The sequence below is a fragment of the Copadichromis virginalis genome, linkage group LG22, assembly GCF_057382275.1.
Source record: "Copadichromis virginalis isolate Kocher_CV1m ecotype Utaka linkage group LG22, C_Virginalis_male_GT1.1, whole genome shotgun sequence".
NCBI lineage: Eukaryota > Metazoa > Chordata > Actinopteri > Cichliformes > Cichlidae > Copadichromis > Copadichromis virginalis.
In genome coordinates, this window is record NC_140638.1 from 32,630,962 (window position 1) to 32,651,553 (window position 20,592).

A 20,592-nucleotide genomic window follows, 5' to 3' on the forward strand; every position below is an offset into this window, starting at 1 on the left:
TCTGGTTCTTGATCCCCCAAACCTGAAAGAACAGTAAAAGCTAGCAGAAGCAGAGTGTGTCCAATTTGGAGGTAGTCGGCCTCCATTATTTCATCCCCTTTGTTTGATGTACCTGTACCACTCGCAGCAAAACAGACCCAGAGCATGGTACTGCCACCACCATGCTTGACAGCTGATAGTGTTCTTAGATTCGAACGCCTCACCTTAGTCCTCTATGGATTCTGAGGCCAGATAGAACTTTTGCTTGCATACAGTTATTTGATCTGATAATCTTACTCTGTAGTTGTTTAAAAATGTCTGAAACAGACCCTCTAAACTTGTTTAAATCTCTAATTCTCCTCCTTAGTTCCTCCCTAAGCTACTGTTCTCAGTATTAATCCAGTTAGAGCCGTCAGATCCTCTTCACAGAGGCAAAGAGAATTTACCATTTGTAGTAAGAAGTTAATAGTTCTGGCCTTTTCAAGTTCAGTCATTGTAGAACCTTATTAAAAGATTTACGTGAGTGTATGTATTTATAAATTTGTATGTATAAATTTCACTTTGTGTGGATTAAAGAAAATCAAAATAAATTCAAACTTGTGCACCTAGTTCTTGTCTTTTTAAAGTTATAAAAGATCTATGCTGAGCAATCGTTCCACATTTCAACCAAAGCATTAAAATACCAAATTACCGTGGCATTCATGCCCATGATGAGTGGGTTTAAACTTCTAACCACAGCTGTAAATTTGTGGTTCTGAGGGAGAAATGTCAGCTAGCTGCTGCTTGGGCTGAAGAAGTAGAGTGTAACGTGTTTAAAAGCCTCTGGTGCTCATACAACACTGATGAGACTGGGTCAGTTGACCTTACATGTGACCCTTTGTTGATATAAAAACAGATTAGTGCACCTTGCCGTGTATCTCTTCACTTGCAGTTCCTTTCATCAACACTGGGTGGAGCACACTTACTGTTGTTTTTCAGAACTGGATTAAGCGAAGGTCTCCGAGGCATGGCTGCTTTGTGCCTCAGCTCCCAGGAGTCTTCAACATGCTTAAGCCCCAAACCAAATGAAGGAGTGTTGATGCCGTATTATCAGCTTTTGTCAGCTTCACAGGGCCTTCAATAGAAAAGTGTGTTTTTGCTCTGGATTAGGTGCCCTGTCTGTATCCACAGCAGTGCTTCCAGAAACAGAAAATCAGCCCAGGCAAATCTGAAATGCCTGCCGAGGAATGTTTATGACATTTTCCTTAACCTCCCCCATATGACCTCGATGTAGTAATAAAGCTGAACATAAGAGGACGCTTGAAAATAATTGACTTTTGAGCTCTGGTTGAAGAAGGTGAAAGAGGTCAAAATGTAGGAGCATTTCAATTGTAAAGAGAGGAGGTGAGACACTGGATTTAGTGTTCAAAAGCCATGAACAGCACAGACAAGGCTGAACAGACAAAAGAAGTGGAGAGGAGGTTAGGACAGAGCGCCCTTAAAACGACAAAGAATATGTCTATGCAGCCTAGAAAAGGCTGCATTCTCACAGGAAATAAACAGAAAACATTAAGAAATAACTCGGGTTGCTGGATGTGGTATATTCATTGCCAGCCAGCCAGAAGCCAAGGGTCTGTCCTCAGCCAGAGCTGAATTAAAACACTTTGACTGGAAAAGCTTCTTGCATAGCTGAATGAACAAGTCTTTCACAAGTCAGTGATTAGCTGCTTCCACACTTAGCCTGATTTTTTTTTTTTTTTCTTTTTGGACAGAAATAGCAGGATAGAGAGAGAGAGGCTGGAGCATAAATTCACGATAAAGTTTCTTTCCTGGCTGTAAAAAGGTGTTTATTTGTAGGAAAAAATACCATAAGTTTAAAAAAAAAATTATCCTGTAGACTAAATCTTTTAGAATATTGCTCAAAACAAAGCATGTCTACATGTAGCCCACATCTTAACCTATAAGAACTCAAGACTGCTATTATCAGTATTTATTACACTGGATCAAATGACGGTGAAGTTTTCCTCATAAGGAGCATTACAGCATCTTTACAGTTATCGTGTTAATTTGAAGGCCCCAATTTTTGCACTTCTCTTTGCAGCTTTGTTAGAAGCAGCGTAATATGGCTGCTTTTCAACCTGACTGCACTATGACCTAGCACTGCTAGCAGAGGGTGAGCAATGCTAGCTCCAAGCACAGTTTGCTGCTAGCTTGTGTACATGATGGAGCCATTAGCTGGTTATGAGTCAAGTATCTTTGTAGGACAATTTGGCTGGCATAAAACATCCATCTGTAAAAAGATGGATGTTGCTTCTGGGTCTGAAAAGTGCAGAAAGTGCAGAAGCTAGCCTGCTGAGTGTTATCCTGCTGCTAACTTGATCTGTGGCCTCAGTGTACACTTTTCTGGCGGGTTCATGGTCTTACTTGCCATTCTCAAGTTTTGCTCAATCATTTTGTAAATCACAGTCCCCATTAGAGTCAAAGGTGATAGTAAAATGGGGTATGCTTTATGAATGATAAGTTCAGACTGTATAATAATACGGTTGGCTATTTTCTGAGTCAGAGCTAAGCCTAGTTTTTTTTTTTTTTTTAACCTTTTTCAGATTACTCAGATCATTTTGGGCGGCCAAAATGCTCAGCTCAAGGTTTCAAAACATGATTGGGGAATGACGTGGGGGTCTGTCTTTTGTATACAGCCTATGTACACTGGTGACATGCCCATTTAAATTTCAAAAATCAGTCCATTCACATGAATCTAGGTCAGACTTTGTCCCCACTATTCATATCATGAACATAACAAAAGTGACCTCAGTTGGATTTTAATGGAATATCAGCAAGCTCTTGTTTATCTTACCTCCTCAGCTAAGTTTCACTCCATGATTTCCCCCCCTGCAGTGGCTCTGTGGGACACTGTGGGAAGTGTCCACAGACTGAGGGACTGAGTGGTCTAAAACTGGTAGTATATGAGTGGTTTATCTGTTCTTTCTGTGGTTATCTGTTGATGAACTGGTGACCTATGCAGGGTGTAGGACACCTCTCGCCCTAGAATAGGGTCCAGTCTTATTCAGGAACCTGATTTTTAAAAGAAGTTGAAGATATTTTATGTGTGTATGTAATATTTTATTTTAATACTGGCTCCTAAATCCCTGGCTGGGAAGGAAAATTGAAACGTAATTAGTGCAAATTGTACACAGCTTGATAACCTGTTAAATTATATCACATATGCAGTTGAATATGTTTATTTTTTTTTGTTTATTGGAGGCTTTCTGATTAACGTTGTGCTGTTTTGCATTGTGATGGTTTTCAAACATAAGAGTGAAGCTTACACACATTGTATTCACTGTTAACTGTTTCCTACAGAGAGATCCCCGCCTATAGCATTTAATGATGCTGTGAAGCTTCTGTATTTAAAGACTCCTGGGAGCCTTTAAACTCCAAAATTACTCCACTTCTCTACATTCTCTACAGTGGGAAACTGAGCCAAACTGCATTTTAACAAGCCTCGTAAGAAACCCCAGAACAATAGCAATCAAATGCAATTAAAAGCCTGATTAGTTCAGTATTTTGCCAATTCCCAGAAATGCTGTGCGCCTCTCAGAAAAAAAAGCCATTTTTGTCGAGGGGATCAAATGCAAAACAGACTGTACAGGGTGCTTTAAATTACACTCAAAAAAATAATTCATTGGATGAACTTAATTTCATCTTGCCACCTATATTCCATCTAAACAAATCATGTTATATCAATCCATCTTGATTGTGTTGTTTCAACACTAAATATGTTTGTAAGTGTAACATAATTTAAACATTAACATTCAGTTAATTTGATTTTTATTCAGTTAACATGTTTGTACCAAGTTAGTCTAATTAATTTAAATTCATGTTATATTGTTTAAACACTTTGGCACATCAAAAGTCAGTCTTGTTACATGAACTAGTAAAATATTTGTTTGTTACACCAATGTTAATCTTGTTGAATGAACAAATGTAATTTATGTCTGTAGTACTTACACCAATCATGTTTCAGTTAGTGTTTGTATTGCTTATGTAAACATTACTTTTAATTAAATTAATGAAACATACATAAATGATAACTTGCAAAACCATCTCTTTTATTTTGCTTGAACATTCTTAAAACAGTTGGCAGGATCCCAGTTCAGCCTAGCTTTCTCCCCTTTAACCATCTCATACTAAGACCACAGAACTTCCAGATCAAGACATGCTGACTGAAAGAAAAAATACAATAAAATAACCCTAACCCTAATAATAAAAATGAAATAAGTCTGTTGAATAGTTTGCAGACAAAAAATATTATCCCCAAAGCAACTTTCGTAAAATGTAGTAAAATATGCATTGCAAACAACAATATGAATTTTAACACAATTTAAAGCTCAGACATAACATTCAACATTACTATAATATTACAACATTACTATGTTGCTTGCATACATTAGTTCTCCATTTAATCAGGCTGTATCCATTAATAGTGACTTTATGCTATTTAACGTGTGGAGAAAACATTCAATTTTGAGTATAACTGCTCCACTCAAACAATTTGTGAAAACCAGTGTGCATTTGCCTTTGTAACAATTGCCATCTGGCAAAAATCAGTGTTTACACTTAAACTGTATAAGACTTTAAGTTATGAACAAACAATCTTTGTATAATAGCCGCAGAGCAAACCACATAGTTTATATGAACATTTTATAACTTACAATTTTAAACTTTAAAACAGTAAACACATATTTGCATTGCAAAAACCTTGAAAAAAAAATATCTGGCTTGCCTGAGTCTGTTTCAAGCTCATTCACCCCATTAGCTTGTTTTTTAGAAACTGTGCCTTGGATGACAACCTCTGTCCATCCAGCTTCATGATAATCTTTTGCAAGACTTCAAAAGTGCATTTGAGCTCCGGTGGGTAGCTTAGGTTCAGACAGTATATCAGTCCAAATAACAGAGCACAAGCAATTGCAATGCTCCTCAAACCAGTGAGAACCTCCACGCCTTCAATCAGGACACCGATGTTCCCTGGGTCATCTCCAGGCTCCGCACCCTCCTGATGTATGACATACACTCCCATCACAGTTTGTTCCATGGCTTCAGTGTTGGCCTCAGTGTTCTGTGACGTAAAATACAATAATACATTTGTTTGAGTCTAGATATGAAAAAAATAAAGGAATTGAGCAATCAGCGTGAATATGCTGATATATTTACTAAATTCTATGTCTCTGGTTTCACACCTCAGAAATTTGACATGAAACAAAACAAGGACCAATTGCAATATCTTTTATTCACACGTGGTGTCACATTTTACCATTTCATATATTGAAATTACCCATAACTCCTGGAGCAAATTACATAACACAGAACAACTTGTGAATGTAACTGACCGTATATTCCTTCACAAGTTTCTCATGGTCTTCATTCAGGTAGACACACAAGGACTTCAGGATGCATGCTCGTCTTGTATGTATTGTGTCATCCTAAGAAAAAAGGGAATCCATAATGACAATATTTAGCTTTTAGGCAGCAGTTTGAAAAAGGAATACTTCGTTTGGAAGAGTCCAAAAGGCCACATGGTAAATAGACTGGTTCTTATATAGCGTTTGTACTGAAATGACTTCCTTTGGTCTATCGATAAAAAATACTCAACAGGCTCTACAACCCTAAAATTTTGTATGTAGTATAGTTTTCTTTTATAAGGAGTGGCAAGAGGGCCACACTTTCCCAATATTTTAGCCACAGGGTTAGAAACACATACAGAATTTGCAAGCTCTTCAATAACAGCCTGACTAATATGGAGGTTAAGGCTCTTAAAAATTTCTCTAATTGTACGTTTTGTCAGAGGTACACTAGCTGAACTCAACAGAAAAACTAACTCCTCTAAGAACTCATCTAATCCTTTTGCTGGAACATGAAATATGTGTTCCAATTTCAACAATATTACTGCTAATTTCCGTTCAATTAGTTCGGGCTGATTTTCAACAGCACTATTATCACATTCTGTCACTGACTCACTTTCAAATTCACCATAGGATACATCTTCAGAACAGCTAGCCCTTACGTTATCAGAGGACTCTATCACTTGAACTGGGTCCACACGTGTAACTACCCTGTCTTTAAAATCTTTAAGTGTGTGTGGATGATGCTTCCTCTTGTGTGTATAAAATGTATTGTAAATATTTGTCTTGAAAGGGCAACCAAGAAACACACAACTAACTGTCTCGTTACTTCGCAGATGTGTTCCAATATGGACAAAAAAATCTCTCTCAGAGAAGACGTCACTGCAGTCACATAACTCACATTTAAAAGTTACTGAACTTGAAGCTGTCTGTGTAAACTGAGATGAATGAGCTTTATAGACATGAGTGTTCAGTCCACTCCAAGTCTTAATGTGCACGGACAATTAACATATATGCACAGATAATGTTGACCTATTCCGTAATGATGATGTAGTTTATAATGTTGAAGTAATTTGTACCTGCTGCTCTCTCTGGTAACACAATGCTTGCACTGCCACATACACGTCACTGATAAAAAATGAAATATGCATTAGAAAACGTCAAGGAGATTAAACTTCTGCATCATCCAAAAAAAATAAATAACATAATAATAATAATAATAAGGCAAACATGAACTTACCATGTATTGTTGAGGAGGTGCATAAGAATCTCAGAGCATGGGAATGTGGCTTTATTTTGTGATGTATTTCTGGGGAGAGAAATTAATTAAAACAAAGTTATTACTCTGACAAATTTGTGTTAATATCTACATACTGTGAAATGTGAAGACTGTTACGGTGCGTACACACCGAACGCGATAGACGCGACCAGAGCTTCAGGTTTACATGTAAAGTCAATGGAGGAGCACGATGAAGCGCGACTGGAGGTCCAGCTAAACTTCGGAAGCAGATTTGCATTGAGAAAACGCTTTTCTGCCTACTTCACACGACTGACGCCTTTGAAGCGCGAAGTAAAATACGCACTGCAGTTTGTGTGGTGCATTTTGTGCATTCGCGCTTATCACGTCTACCGCTCCAGCTGGTAAAATCTGCGGGACAGCAGCTTCTCAAACTCGGCAAGGGACAGAAGGTGGTACAGCTGAAAGCGGCCGTCATCCAGACGGAGCTTCTGGAGCAAGTGGTGAAACTCACCAAACTGCTCATGCTTGTGGAAGACCTGATGGACCCAGGTACCGTGAGGACGTCCTTTAGGCACTGCTCTGCTCTCCACAGCAAATAGAGAAGGGAGACTCTTTCTTCAAACGCTAGATTGACAGCTGCCATTTTAATAACATACCGTCTGGCACTACTTCCTCCCAGATCTCTTCTTCATACGCGTGAAAATTGCATATAAAGCTCGACCAGTTCATGCTGGACGCGCTTCGAGGTGCAAATGTGCACGCGATCAGCTAGGGGCGTCTATCGCGTTCGGTGTGAACGCACCGTTAGTCAGCCTAATGCAGAGCACCAGAGAAACTATAACCCGAACAATTATCCACCTAAATCATTCTGAATTCGAAAACTAAGTGAATATATTACAAAAAAAGAAAATGCACATGCAATTATTGTGACAGATTTTATCTTACTCCTTGTTATTAACTCCCCTAAACGCTGGTTTAGTTGAATTAAACCTTTCATCAATCCAGTTAATGCGGTTGCCCGCGACTAAACTCCACTGACAAAAACAGGAATTTTAGATAGAGCATCATAAAACACTCATAAAATCACCAAAACCATGTCGGTCAGTCTTACCACTACTACCAACAATCACCAACTCCGGTTAAGCAGAAAGTAACCTGTCATTCACGGAGCGATATGCGAAGACGTAACGGCTCTACGCGGCTTTCCCGCTCTTCAAAGTTAGCTAACTCCAGAGAAGAAAAACAGTCCTACCAACGCAGATAACCATGAAACACACCTCATTCAAAGTCGACAGAAACAAAAACAAAAAACGAACTTACCAAAATAACCTCATCAGTTTTTGCTCTGTTGCAACAATTAGCGACTCCGGTTAAGTTTTTAAAAAAACATTAAATTCACCGACTTACATTTGAAAAATGTTTGGGTCTACAACCTCCCTGCTATATATAAAACTCCTCTAAATCTCCACACTACACAGGTAAAATTTTTTAACTAATAGTATTTATCTCTCACTCCACTAACCTAAATAAATATATCAAGAAATATTACTTACCTCACTATCAGGTATGCCAAAGAAGTAACTCCACGTGCGCTCGTTAACTTCTCAACGGACCTTTCCGCATCCGGTGGGCGTGGAGCATGCGCAATACATGACGCTATCAGAGCCGTTGGTTTGATGGACCTCATTCTCATTGGATTGCCATGAACGAATTTAACTCATCAAAGTTTTCTTTGATTTATATTCAACAAAAAAGAATGAATCATTTAATGAGCATAAAAATGATTTCTTCATGTGATGTAAACATATTACTACTTTGTTAATCAAACACATGCCCTAGTTGATTTTTTTGAGTGTACCGTGTTTGATTGAGGAAAGACTTTAATTGAGAAAATTGCATACGTGTGTACTTAATGAAGCCCACGGTCGTCTATTCTCCCTCCCTCACTCCCCATCACTCTTCTTCCCCGCCACCTTCCTGACTTGATTGCTGCTTATCTAGGTCATCTCAGTGTGTTTTAATCACCGCTGGGTTGAGCTAGACCCAGTTAGGTGATGAAGCCCACTTTTTCTTTTCATCAAGGTGGGAAACTTGGTTTATTTCTAGCGCAACATCATTGTTTGTGCTGAGCTCCATCTGGGATGACATCCAGTTTTATCAATAATTCAACATCCATGGCCTAGATTGTTTTTTTGCCTTTGATACTTTCAGATGCTTTACAGGAGATACACGAGCCAATTCTGTTTTGAGCCCTTTATGAATATGTGCTTCAGTCCACATGACAGGATTGACCTCTATCACTGTTGATTTCCCATGTGTGACTCCATGCAAGAACAAGTCACATCTATGAATGGATGTGTGCTTTTGCTGTTCTGCTGCTCTGCTTACAGTAGTGCTGTTCTCCAATAAAATAATTAATTTATGGCAACTTATTTAGGGCTACATACTGAACTTATATAGACAGAAAAAAGTATTGATCCAATACTAATACCAACATGGCTATCATTATTATCGATATTTGGATTGATCTGTCCACCTCTAGTTTACAGCTGTTACACACATATCCTCTTTGTTCTTCCTGAGGTCACACTGCTCTCAGTTTTTAGACGTGCTTCAGATTTCTCTCGGCAGGCACACTGTCTTCACGCATCCTAATTTTTCATTTGATTGCGAAAGATAAGCTAAAAAAGAAGACCGAGGATGTGTCTCCAGACCACCAATTAAAACTGCACAATAAGGCATGAGACACTGGATACAAAATTACCCAGAGATGTATGGTCACATGTTGAGCCCGCATTGGTTTTGGATCTCCAAGAACCCCCCCCCCCCCCCCCCCCAAAATAAATCTACCCTATCATTAATGCTGCACAGAGGAGAATCACTTGTTGGCTGAGGAGTGGTGTGTGCTCTATCACAGCCGCACAGCGTAAACACAGACAGCGCCACAGGGGGGAACGGAACGACGAACCACGGGAGTGCGAAACTGATCAGGAACAAAGGGCTGCTTTCAAAAAGCAGCATAAATTGATATTTAACAGTGACATCTGACATATGAGTAATAGAATGAGGGGGTTTGTGATGAAAGAATTATTTTCCAAATCTGAAGTTCATAATATATATATATATATATATATATATATATAAATTTTTTTTTCTTTCATACTTTGTTACTTTTCTTAAATGTTTTGGCCTGTGGTAGACTGGTGGTGTTTGGTTTATGGTTTATTCTCCTGCCTTGTGTGTTCACTGGCCTTTTCATTATGTTCAGTTATTCAGTTGTTTGGACCACAAACAGGGCATATCAAGTATGGTGGCATCCACAGATATAAACTTGAGTGTTGCTGGCACATTCAGGTTTGGAATGATTTGGGAAGGTTTTTGTTCAACCAATAAAATTTATGTTGAGCAGGAGTTAACCACAGCAGTTTCTCTTTAAAAAAATATTTTTATTACTGTTTATTTATTTAAATAAATACAAGATACCAAAGATCAGGGTGTTTCACATTAAACATGGGAACAAACATATAAAACCTGTACAGTAAAAAGAATAAATGGGTTGTATGTACCAGTCACGATGTCTTAGCATCTTGTCACATTTTTGTTATATGTACATGGCAGGTAGGATAAGAGGAATCTGCTATGGATGTAACATGTAACACCTTTTTTTTGGAATGGGGTCAAATTGTTCTTAAAGGTTGATTAAATAAACAAATATTAAACATGCAAACCTACCTTATCTGAACAGCTGACAATGAGCTGGCTAAACAACAGCAACAGCTGGTTATAAGATAAGGTCATGCCAGCTAATGTTAGGCTCAAATGTCCTAAAAATTCACATTCTCTTTGATAAACAGTTGTGAGAAACATCATGTGAGAGTTTATCACAAAGTATCTAAGTCCTACAACATCAGATCCACTTCAAAGAAAGTTTCACCAATGCTAGCAAACAGCAGCTAACAGAGGCTAATAGTAGCTAACAGAGGCTAACAGCAGCTAACTGTAGCTAACAGAGACAAACAGCAGCTAACAGTGGAGAACTGCACCTCACAGAGACGAACAGCAGCTAACAGAGGCTAACAGTGCTTACTGACAGTTCAGCTTATCCTCAACAACTCACCGCAGTATCGCTGTCACCAGTCAGATGTGAGATTCTATAAATTATTGAATCCTTTCCAGAGTAAACACAGTTGGATGCTTGTCACCTGGCACTGACATCTGAGGTAAGAAGTGGACTGACAGCCTTCCGCAGACAGGGAGAAACTTCAGACCCAGTCCAAACAGTAGTAGAAACACGCTGGCTGTCTACAACTATCATGGGCACATGCTACATTTAATTTTTTTGATCTCTCTTGGATGACTAAGATGTGCTGATCCTACGTCAGCCATCATAGCTAGGATTATGCACTTGAATTGGAAGGGGTAAAAAAACAGAGCTCAGTGGATTGCAATTTTCAATCTACTGACAAATACAGGTGATTTAGCATCATGTTTTAGAAAATTGAGCCACTGATTTATTCATAATTCAGTCTTTCCAATTAAGTTTAAAAAAATTGTGGCTATCAAGATAAAAGTCTTGAGGTGTTTGGTTAGGGTTGGTGAGAATAAGTCACCTAGGAGTAAAGTACAATGCTGGGCATCCTCTGCACACGGCCATAATCAACCAGAGGAGTCTGTTCAGTGACAGGTTGTTTCTCCCAAAGTCAAGAATCAACAGACTTAAAAACTCCTTTGTCCCACACGCCATCAAACTGTTTAACTCCTCTCCTGAGGGGAGAGGGAGGGGGACAACTAAGCTGCAGTGCCTTTTCACTGTGCAATAATTTTTGTTAATATCCAACAGTGCAATAGACTTCAGTACTTGAAATGTGCAATTCACTTGTATTCTTATTCCTATTTATTCTATTTGTCCCTTTTGTATACTCTGTATTTATATATGTGGATATATGGTATATTTCTGCTCACATTCTGTAACTTCTATCGGTGCTGTGCTATTGGAAACTGAATTTCCCGGAGTTTTATCTAATCTAATCTAAGCGATGGTCTGGTCCTCACACATGCCAACATGGTCCAAAGTTCCCAAAGAAACTTCACAAGTCAATGGTTTGTCAGGTGTTGTGTTATGACCCTGTTCCCATGCAACTTAAAAAAGATCATCTTTAATGCTATCTCTTTTTTCACCATCCCCGCCAGCTGCGTTAAACAAGGCCTTCGGACTTTAACGCGAGCCTCTCGGTGAGACTACTAGACGTACACGCTCATCTCATAGTGGCAATATCTCCCACAGCACATGAAGGCAGCCGAGCCCTTTCGTCCTTTCTCCATCTGCTTGTGTTGCCTCGTCTTCTGTCCTGCCGCTGTGCCTTTGTCTGTATGTGGGAGGGTGTTGATGCAGAATTAGTGTGTTAAGGCCACTCTTCCTCAGTGTGCTCTCATTCTGTCAATGCCTTTGGCGCTTGATGAGTGCGTGTATGTGTGCATGTCTATGTTTGTGTGGAGTGGGTAGCAGGTGGTGAGCACAGCCACACCTGTTGTTAATGTGATGGGGAATAAAACCTTATATAGAAGACTCCATTTATAGCACAACAAACACATGTGGATCATGATTGTGAGGCAGTTTTATGACACAGGAAAATCAAGGATCATAGTAACGTCTGTGACGTGGCTTACACTCATAACTGCTGTGTGTGCGTGTGCACGTGTGCTTGACTTCATGTGTGCTGTTGTTTCCTTACATTTCTCCTCTTCCTCTCACACTTCACAGTTTAGTTTCTCCGTGGCCGGGAAAATAAATGCGAATCCCTTATTTGAGTAACTTGCTTAAGGGCGCACATGGAAAAGAAAAAAGCAAAAAACACAAAGTTCAAGTTTGATAAAAGAAAATAACACACAGTGCAAGCTGTCTCTCACTTGCACAACTGCACACGCTCTCCCAAACTGTCATGGGGGTTGCGTGCGCATCAGCGTGCGTGAAGCTCAGCTCAGCTCATTAATCTTGTCTTTGTTGTGCCAAGGAAGCAAGGAAGACCTAATTAGATTACATTGCACAGCTTAGTATAAGGGAGCTGAACAGGAAGTCTATCATATGTTGCAATATGGCATGTGCACGCACAACACACACACACACACACACACACACACACACACACACACACACACACACACACAGACGGGGATAAAACAGATATGTCGCAGAGCAGAGAACGACTTCTTCACACGTTTTCCAAATCCTTCTGTTTCCACCAGACGGGAGAGTTCATGTGACAATGAAACACAGATTCACACCAATTTCTCCAGAGTCAAAAAGGACTTCAGGACAGAAACTCAGTCAGAGGAGGCAGGATGAGCAACTCTGAACGGCTGCAAATGCATCACACTTCATGTCATAGAGATATTGGCTTGTCAGGGGAAATCTGGGTTATTGCAGTGCTTGAGTGCTGGAGACTCCTGTTACTAAAATAAATATTTGGGTTTGTACCGCTGCAGAAGAAGGCCCGATCTTCTGCAGCCGCAGTAGCGCCCTGTTTTACATTCGGGAGGTTACTGACACAGAGAGCCTGATCCGCTTCATCCGGTCATTCGCCGGAGCATCTGACCTTAATAAAGTCAATTTGCCCAATTCTGTCATTTCTCAGACCTGGGGTTGAAGTTGAACTGGGGTGCACGATGTTAAAGCTTCAGTGGCTGCACATTTTGGAGTTGGACTTGTCTCCTTTATCTTGTACTGATGCTATAAGTGTTCTTGAGTTGAATCTTCATGCTTTGACTGAATTTGCTAATCCAGCCATCTTCAAATGCCGATATTGTCAAAAGTATTCATTCATTATTCTTAATCCAGAGGGTTAAAGCAGTGGTGTCCAAATCCAGGCCTCGAGGGCCGCTCACCTGCAGGTTTTAGATGTGTCCTTGATCCATCACAGCTGATTCAAATGGCTAAATTACCTCCTCGACATGTCTTGAAGTTCTCCAGAGGCCTGGTAATGAACTTATTTTTTTGATTCAGGTGTGTTGAAACAGGGTGATATCTAAAACCTGTAGGACACGAGGCCTGGAGTTGGCCAAGCCTGGTTTAAGGTGATGTCAGCCCACCTTTGCAGCTATAACAGCTTAACTCCTCTGGGAAGTTTTCCACAAGGTTTAGGGGTTTGTTTACCATACCATCATTTATTTATATAGCACTTTTAAAACAACACATGGCCGACCAAAGTGTTGTACAGCAGAAATATCAAAAGTACAATAAGAATAACAAATACCATAAATGAATAACAGTGTCAGTTACCCACTGAGTACAAGGCCAGCCAATAAAAATGAGTTTTTAACCTGGATTTAAAGACCACCACTGAAGTAGGTTGCCTACTGTGAAGAGGAAGATCATTCCAAAGCTTCGGGGCCACAAAAGAGAATGTTCGGTCTTCTCTAAGTTTCAGATTTAGGGTCTGAGAGCAGCAGCTGCTCAGATGACCCGAGTGAACAAGGGGGGACATAGGGTTTCAGCAGATCGGACAAATATTCAGGCACCAGACCATTTAAGGATTTAAAAACCAGTAAAAGGATTTTTAAAATAGAGCCTAAATTCAATTGGAAGCCAGTGTGGGAGGCCAGAATCTCGTTACACTGATTGTGGGAATCATAATAATAAACAACGCAGCATTTTAATCATGGTTAATCAAAAATACCTCACAGCCCTGCATGCACTAAAAGAATCAGTTTATCTCTGATACTAGAATGCGATCCATTGTATGTGGTACTGGCTATTTGACAGTCAGACAACTGCAGTCTCTTCTTCAGAGCTCTGTCAGCTTTGCCTGACTTATCTGTGTGAACAAGCTGGATATTTGCGGCTTATGTGCAGAAGGACATGTTAGCACGGGTATCATTGTCACTGTCATTACCATCAATGCCAAACTGGATAGCAATTTTCTATAGATTTCCCCCATGTTGCTTTCTCCAGAGTGATTGATTTCCTCGCTCCATACCCCCTGCTGAAAATTGCTATAGAAATATTTCTTTCCTTTTCTTTCCTTTTTTTCCTGCAGCACTGAAGACGTCCTGCATCATCCTCTGCTTTGTTTGAGACGGTGCTATCGATGCTACAGGCTCTGCAGACTCCCGGACCAAGAAGCTACAAAGAGTCTTTAGAATCATTCGTCTGCTTGTTTATTTCTGTTCCAGATTTCAAAGACTTTGTTAATCAGATTTAGAGAGAGCAACACTTCTCATAGTCACATAGCTGCATTTCAGGATTTTCAAAGTGCTTCCACCGGGTGAAACTGATTTTTGGGGTAATCTGAATAGCATGAACCTGTTTGTTAATCATTCATTTCGTACATGTTCTGACCAAGTGTGCAATCAGTCAAAACAGGACAACAAACACTGTAAGGAGATGCATCTTGAGAATACAAATATCTCTTCGGTCCCATTCCGGTGCCCTTCGTTTTGAAATCTCAAAATCTTCTGCAGCGCATCCAAGTCTTTAATCACAGCTCTGATTATCAGTAAAGCTTGAGATGAAGCATTTCCTCCTTTTTTTGATCTCCAGACAATTTTCTTGTTGAGGCTGATTTTCCATCAGTAGCTTGATTATCAAACAGCTTTTTGCTGCTATAGTGATGAAGTATAAGACAAATTCAGGATCAAAAATAGATCTGAAAACATAGAACTTTCTTGTAACACACTTGCAGTGCCTTCGAGACCCACCAGGGGGCTTCAGCTCACACACTGGGAGTTGCTGATCTATGTAAATGGGACTACATTTATCTATGTACTGTAAATTGGACTAATGGCTTAAGAGTAATGATTTGTCTTTTTCACCAACATCTGAGGACTGTTTCAGTGGTCCACATTTCAGTGGTGGGCATAATATACAGGCAGCATCTGCCAATCACTGGTGAATGTCCTGTAGCCCCTCCCATAGAGGACAGGTGTGTGTGTGAAGTAGGTTTCAGATCAGGCAGCAGCACTGCATCAGTAGAAGTAGGGCACTGCTGATTAAAGTGAACTGTGCTGTATATTAAAGACGTTTTGAACGTGGGACAGCTGAGTTGCATTTGGAACAAAGTGATAGTTTTGTGTTCACATTAATAAACATATTTAAAAACTGTTTATATTTCATTTCAGTCTTTATTAATTGTTGAGTGCACCACAGGACGTTTGTCCTTACATTGCATTGAAGCTGGTAGCGTGTCCAGAGGGGAGGCATGGTGTGGCACTGCACCCAACACGCCCCACCCAATAATTTATATCAAATGATACAAATCCAGTTCCAAAAAAGTTCAAATGTAAATTGAATGCAGTGATTTACAAAATTCATAAACTCATACTTTATTCACAATGCAATATATAAAAACATATATGTTTAAACTGAGACACTTGGCTCATTTTCTATTTATGCCAGCAATATGTCTCAGAGAAGCTGGAACGGGGGAACAAAACACTGAAAAAGTAAGCAGTACTAAACAAGAAATAGGATTGCAGCTAATTAGATTAACTAATTAGCAACAAGTCAGTAGCATGACTCGGTATAAAAAGAGCAACTTAGAGAGTTTCTCAGAAGTAAAGATGGGCAAGGGCTTGAGAATCTGTAAAATATGGCATCAAATTTTGGAAGAATCTCACAATAATTTTCCTGAGAGTCAAACTGCAAAGACTTTGAACACCTCATCACCTACATTGGAGGCAAAGTTCCTAAATATACTGCTTTTCTCCTCTACTCAAGCTTAAACCATCCACTCATGCAAGCACTTTGTTCTACATCTAAGAGCTATCAAACATACACATGCAGATAAACGCATCAGTGGCAACTCTTCGCCATGCAGACTGGAGCAGCGGGGATTGAGCTGACAACCTTCCAGTTAGTAGATGACCCGTTCTACCTTCCGATGCACAGCCATCCCATTGGTACATAACTTAATCAAACCGAGAATCTGGAGAAATCTCTGTGCGCAACGGACAAGCTACATGCCAATGATTTTTATGCCCTCAGACTGCACTGCATTGAAAAGAAGCACGGCTCTGTCTTGGAAATCCCTGCATAGGCTCAGAATCCAGAAATCACCGTCTGTGAGCACAGTTCAACAATAAATGCAGGTTAAAGCTCCATCATGCAAAGAAAAAGCCACATGTGAGTATAACGCAGAAACACTACTGTCTTCTCTGGACCACAGCTCATTTAAAATGGACTGAGGAAAAGTCAACAGCTGTTCTCGGGTCACATGAATTAAAATTTTAATTCTTTTTTCATGTTCTCATTTAAGCCATCATGAAATGAAAAATACCCCAAAGAAGACCGGGGACTGTTGAGCAACTAGAATCCAACGTGCCGCTGCCGTCTAGGTCAAAACGAGCCAGTATTTTTCTGAAAACTATAAATTTAATTGGTTTATGCAGTCTATATGTTTTCTATGTTCTGGGCGGAATCAAGTAATTAAGTCATGAGTTTTTCAAATCAAAGTTACCTTGCATATACTGATAGACAGCCTATCAGCTCAGTCTAGCCAAGCTGCGTTCAGGACTGTGCAGCCTTTTCAGGTTGAATAAGTTGTTACCAGGTTTCCACTGGGTGGGTTTATAGTGGATGATTTATTTGTTGCTTTTGGGTTTCTTTTTTCATTCTGTTACTTTTGCTTTTTTTATGATTTCTAAAAATAGCCCTGAGTTCTGTGCACTGCTGGGCTTGTGTTATTATCAGAATCTGCTTACACATGCTCTTTCTGTTTCTGGAAGCTGTGGATTTGACACATTGAAAAAAACTGCATTTTTCTCACCTCGCATGAGGCTCGGAGAAGAGATTGGGATTTTGGCTCGTCACATCTCATTTTTACTCCCACTGACACTCGCCCCTCTCAAAACTTTCACTCATTACCAGCCCTCCTACCCCTCCCTCCCATTTGAAGCACTGATCTCTCTCTCTCTTCCTCCCACACACTCTCTGTCTCATGAGGTTTTTCCTTCCTGACTTTGTTTCTTCTTCCCGTTCCTCCCCCATTCTTTCCCCCCTCCGAGTGTTTGTCTTGCCTGTCCTTTTTATCTCTGTCACTGGCTGCTGGATGGTATTTTGTGCTTGTTCTCTCAACACTCCATCTCCTTGGTTTTGCACAGCTGTTACAACCCTTCTCACTTTCTCTGTCTCTCTCTCACACACACACACACACACACACACACACACACACACACACACACGCTGACACACTGTTTTTCTTCTTCTGCCAACTTCACAGTGTCTTCTTTTTTTCCTCTTATGTAAATGTCTTAAGTCTCTTTCCTTTTCTGTACCTTGTAAACAAAGACACACACACACACACACACACACACACACACACACACACACACACACACACACAGTCTTGAGTCATATACCACTTCCCTCCACATTATCTAATCTCACACATCACTATTCTCACACTGCTCTGGTAGGTACAGCACACACACTTTTAGCTCTCTCTCTATCACACGCGTTGGAACACCCTCTCTCTCTCTCTCCCTCCCTCCCAGTTACACCCCCCTCTCTCTCTCTCTCAGTTCCCATCCGCACCTCAGCAGAGTAACATGCTGCTTCGGCACAACTACATCTCTAAGCAGTGAGAAGAGACTGCTGCCAGCTCCCCATCAGACTGACCAGACACAAAGAGCAAAGCCCGGAGGAGAGGCAAGAGGTGAGAACCTACCTCCCCTCGAGTCTTCCCTCTCCGGAGCCTCTGACGGGAGGAGGAGGGATAGAGGAGAGCGCTCGGTTTCTCACTGTCCTGACTCAGTTTGGCACCTCGGGGCTGAAGGAGCGGCAGAGGATGCAGAGGAAGCTGCAGGAGCTGGAAAGTTGGCTCTGCTTCACTCGGCAGTCGATCTGTCACTCTGCAGCTTAGCAAACGTTAAAATAAATAAATAAAGCAGAAGAGGAGGCGGTGGACGCTGGAGAGTGAGGAGGAGGAGGGAGAGAGGAAGAGAGGAAGAAAGCACCCTTTTCCTTGCGCACGTGTTTTTTGGCAACGAGGAGGCATCACTATCCATCCAGAGGAGGCTACCCATGTGGCAGGACGCTCTGTGGACCCGCGGACGCTACCTGTTGGAGAAGAGCGATGGAGGCGAGGGGCCTGAGGGGCCCGAGAGCCTGGGGGACGGGTGCCCGGGGTTCCAGGGTGACGTGTGCGCGGAGGGCGAGAAGCCCCAGGACTGGCTGTACGAGTCGTACTACCGAATGAGCCAGCAGCACCCGCTGATCGTGTTCCTGCTGCTGATCGTCATGGGAACCTGCCTCGCACTGCTGGCGGTGTTCTTTGCTTCGGGACTGGTGAGAGTGTGTGTGCATGTGTCTGTGAGTGTGTGTGTTAACAGGCTGTCTATGTGTGTGTCCTGGGGGAAGTGTTTTGACAGGATTTTAGAGGTGTGGTGAATAATCCACACAGCAGTCCGAGGTTAGTTTGAGTCTAAAAATAAACGCTTACAGAGCAAAAATGTTGTCATTGTTGTGTTTGAACAATAGACACACGAGCACGTGCTCTGTGTTATCAGCACAAATTCCTGCTTTTGAGGGTTTTTTAGTCACCACAAGGACAGATTGCTTATTAACGGAGTAATTTCAGCCTTTAGCCTTCTTTTTAATAATGAAATGAGAAGATCCATACCACTCTTGCACACTTGCCGCTTATTATTTCTGCCATGTGGGAAAATGTTTCTCATGTCAAGTGAAAGACTGTTTCAATCAGCCATGGTGGCGATATGAGTCATTTAGTAAAAATATACTGAATAAATATTTCATATTATTGTGTTCAGAGAAACAAGCGGCAGCAGCAGAGGGTCAACGAAAAAGAGACAGGACAGACCGGAGGGTCCTCCCTGTCTGAGTAAAGTTGCGTAGAGCAGAGTTAGTTTTATTTCAGCATTTCCCTTTTGTTTCTCTCTCTCTTTTTTGCATTAGTGTGTTATTTCGATGGTAGGGTGGGTCCTGTGTTTGAATCCACCGGCTGAGCGGGAATTTTGTGTGTGGAGTGTATGTTCTTCCCGAGCGGAAAGGGCTCTCTCCAGGTACCCAAGCATCCTCCAAAGGTCTAGAGACATTCTTGTTAGGTTATCTGGCTATTCTAAGTTAGAAGTAACTATGGATGGCTGTTTCTGTGTGTTAGCCTTGCAGCAGACCGGTGAAGTGTGTGGGGTTTGCCACACTTTTAGCCCCATGAGAGCTCACAGCAGCCCCACTGTCAGTCTGAAGTGGATGAGCAGAAGAAGATTAATGGATGATTTGATTTTTTTTGCCTTTATTAGACATGACGGTACAGAGTAGGCGGATAGATCCAAGTATCGATAGTATCAATACCAATGTTGATATTGATATTGGATCAATACTTGATGATGATGATGACTCGTCTCATAAATCATGACAAACCGCTCTTCCCCTAGTAATGGTATCTGCATTACACAATACTGTAATTACTTAGTATTCGATCGATAACAGATAAGGTCAGTATCACACAGCATGAGGAAATCAGGAAACTGTTTTGAGACAGACTCGCACTCGGGCTCATTCAGTACCCCTCTCAAAGTGTGTCACCTGCTCAACCAGCGAGGTGCCCTTCCAGACCCAGTTTTGCTGCTGACTTCTTCACGTTTTCTTTCAAAATCTTCACACATCTTTCTTCCTTCATGATTCCTTCCACAGGTCCAGACGCATTGAAGCGTCCGCACAGCAAAATACTTCCACCACCGTGTTTCACTGAGGGTACGGAGTTCTTTAGGTTATACACCTTCTTTACGCAAATATAAGCAGCATCTCTGTGGCTAAATAGTTCTATTTTCATCTCATCTGACCAAACTATGCGCTTCCAGTGTATTCCACTGTCGCATAATCTTTCTCCAGGTTGTATTTAGCTCACTTCAGTCTGGCTTCAAGGCGTTTCTTCTGCAGAAGTGAAGTTTTTCTTGTTCTGCAGCCTCGCAGGCCATTCCCGTCTTCTTCGAGATTACAATTCCCAACTTGGTTAAGTTGTTCACTCGTGTCTTGCCAGTTGT

General features: G+C 41.0%; 2 protein-coding genes across 4 annotated transcripts in view; one reads left to right on the forward strand and one right to left on the reverse strand.

Moving 5' to 3' along the window:
• Positions 1-4,046: 4,046 nt before the first annotated feature.
• LOC146683694 (uncharacterized) lies at positions 4,047-8,510 on the reverse strand. Of its 2 annotated transcripts, none has more exons than XM_085446577.1 (5): positions 8,151-8,510; positions 6,598-6,666; positions 6,437-6,485; positions 5,346-5,438; positions 4,047-5,074 (listed from the first exon to the last, which is right to left on the reverse strand). In XM_085446577.1, exons 1-5 carry the CDS (start codon positions 8,288-8,290, stop codon positions 4,763-4,765), a joined length of 663 nt encoding a protein of 220 aa, XP_085302703.1. In that variant the 5' UTR covers positions 8,291-8,510; the 3' UTR covers positions 4,047-4,762. The 2 variants fall into 2 exon arrangements, with proteins under 2 accessions (XP_085302703.1, XP_085302705.1); XM_085446579.1 differs by lacking the exon at positions 8,151-8,510 and adding an exon at positions 7,918-8,139.
• A 9,616-nt stretch (positions 8,511-18,126) lies between these two features.
• Positions 18,127-20,592, forward strand: part of adcy2b (adenylate cyclase 2b (brain)) — a 74,255-nt gene continuing 71,789 nt past the window's right edge. For both annotated transcript variants that reach the window (XM_085446556.1, XM_085446557.1), the window contains exon 1: positions 18,127-18,877. In XM_085446556.1, the coding sequence (XP_085302682.1) occupies positions 18,614-18,877 (264 nt within the window). In that variant the 5' untranslated portion in view covers positions 18,127-18,613. The remainder of the gene's footprint in view (positions 18,878-20,592) is intronic.

Bases quoted from the DNA above. Each gene is read 5' to 3' on its own strand.
- LOC146683694 (XM_085446577.1), bottom strand. From the start codon at position 8,290: ATGAGAATGAGGTCCATCAAACCAACGGCTCTGATAGCGTCATGTATT. The intron at 6,667-8,150 runs GTAAGTAATATT...TTCTCTCCCCAG, and splicing joins TTGGCATACCTGATAGTGAG to AAATACATCACAAAATAAAG. The intron at 6,486-6,597 runs GTAAGTTCATGT...ATTTTTTATCAG, and splicing joins CACCTCCTCAACAATACATG to TGACGTGTATGTGGCAGTGC.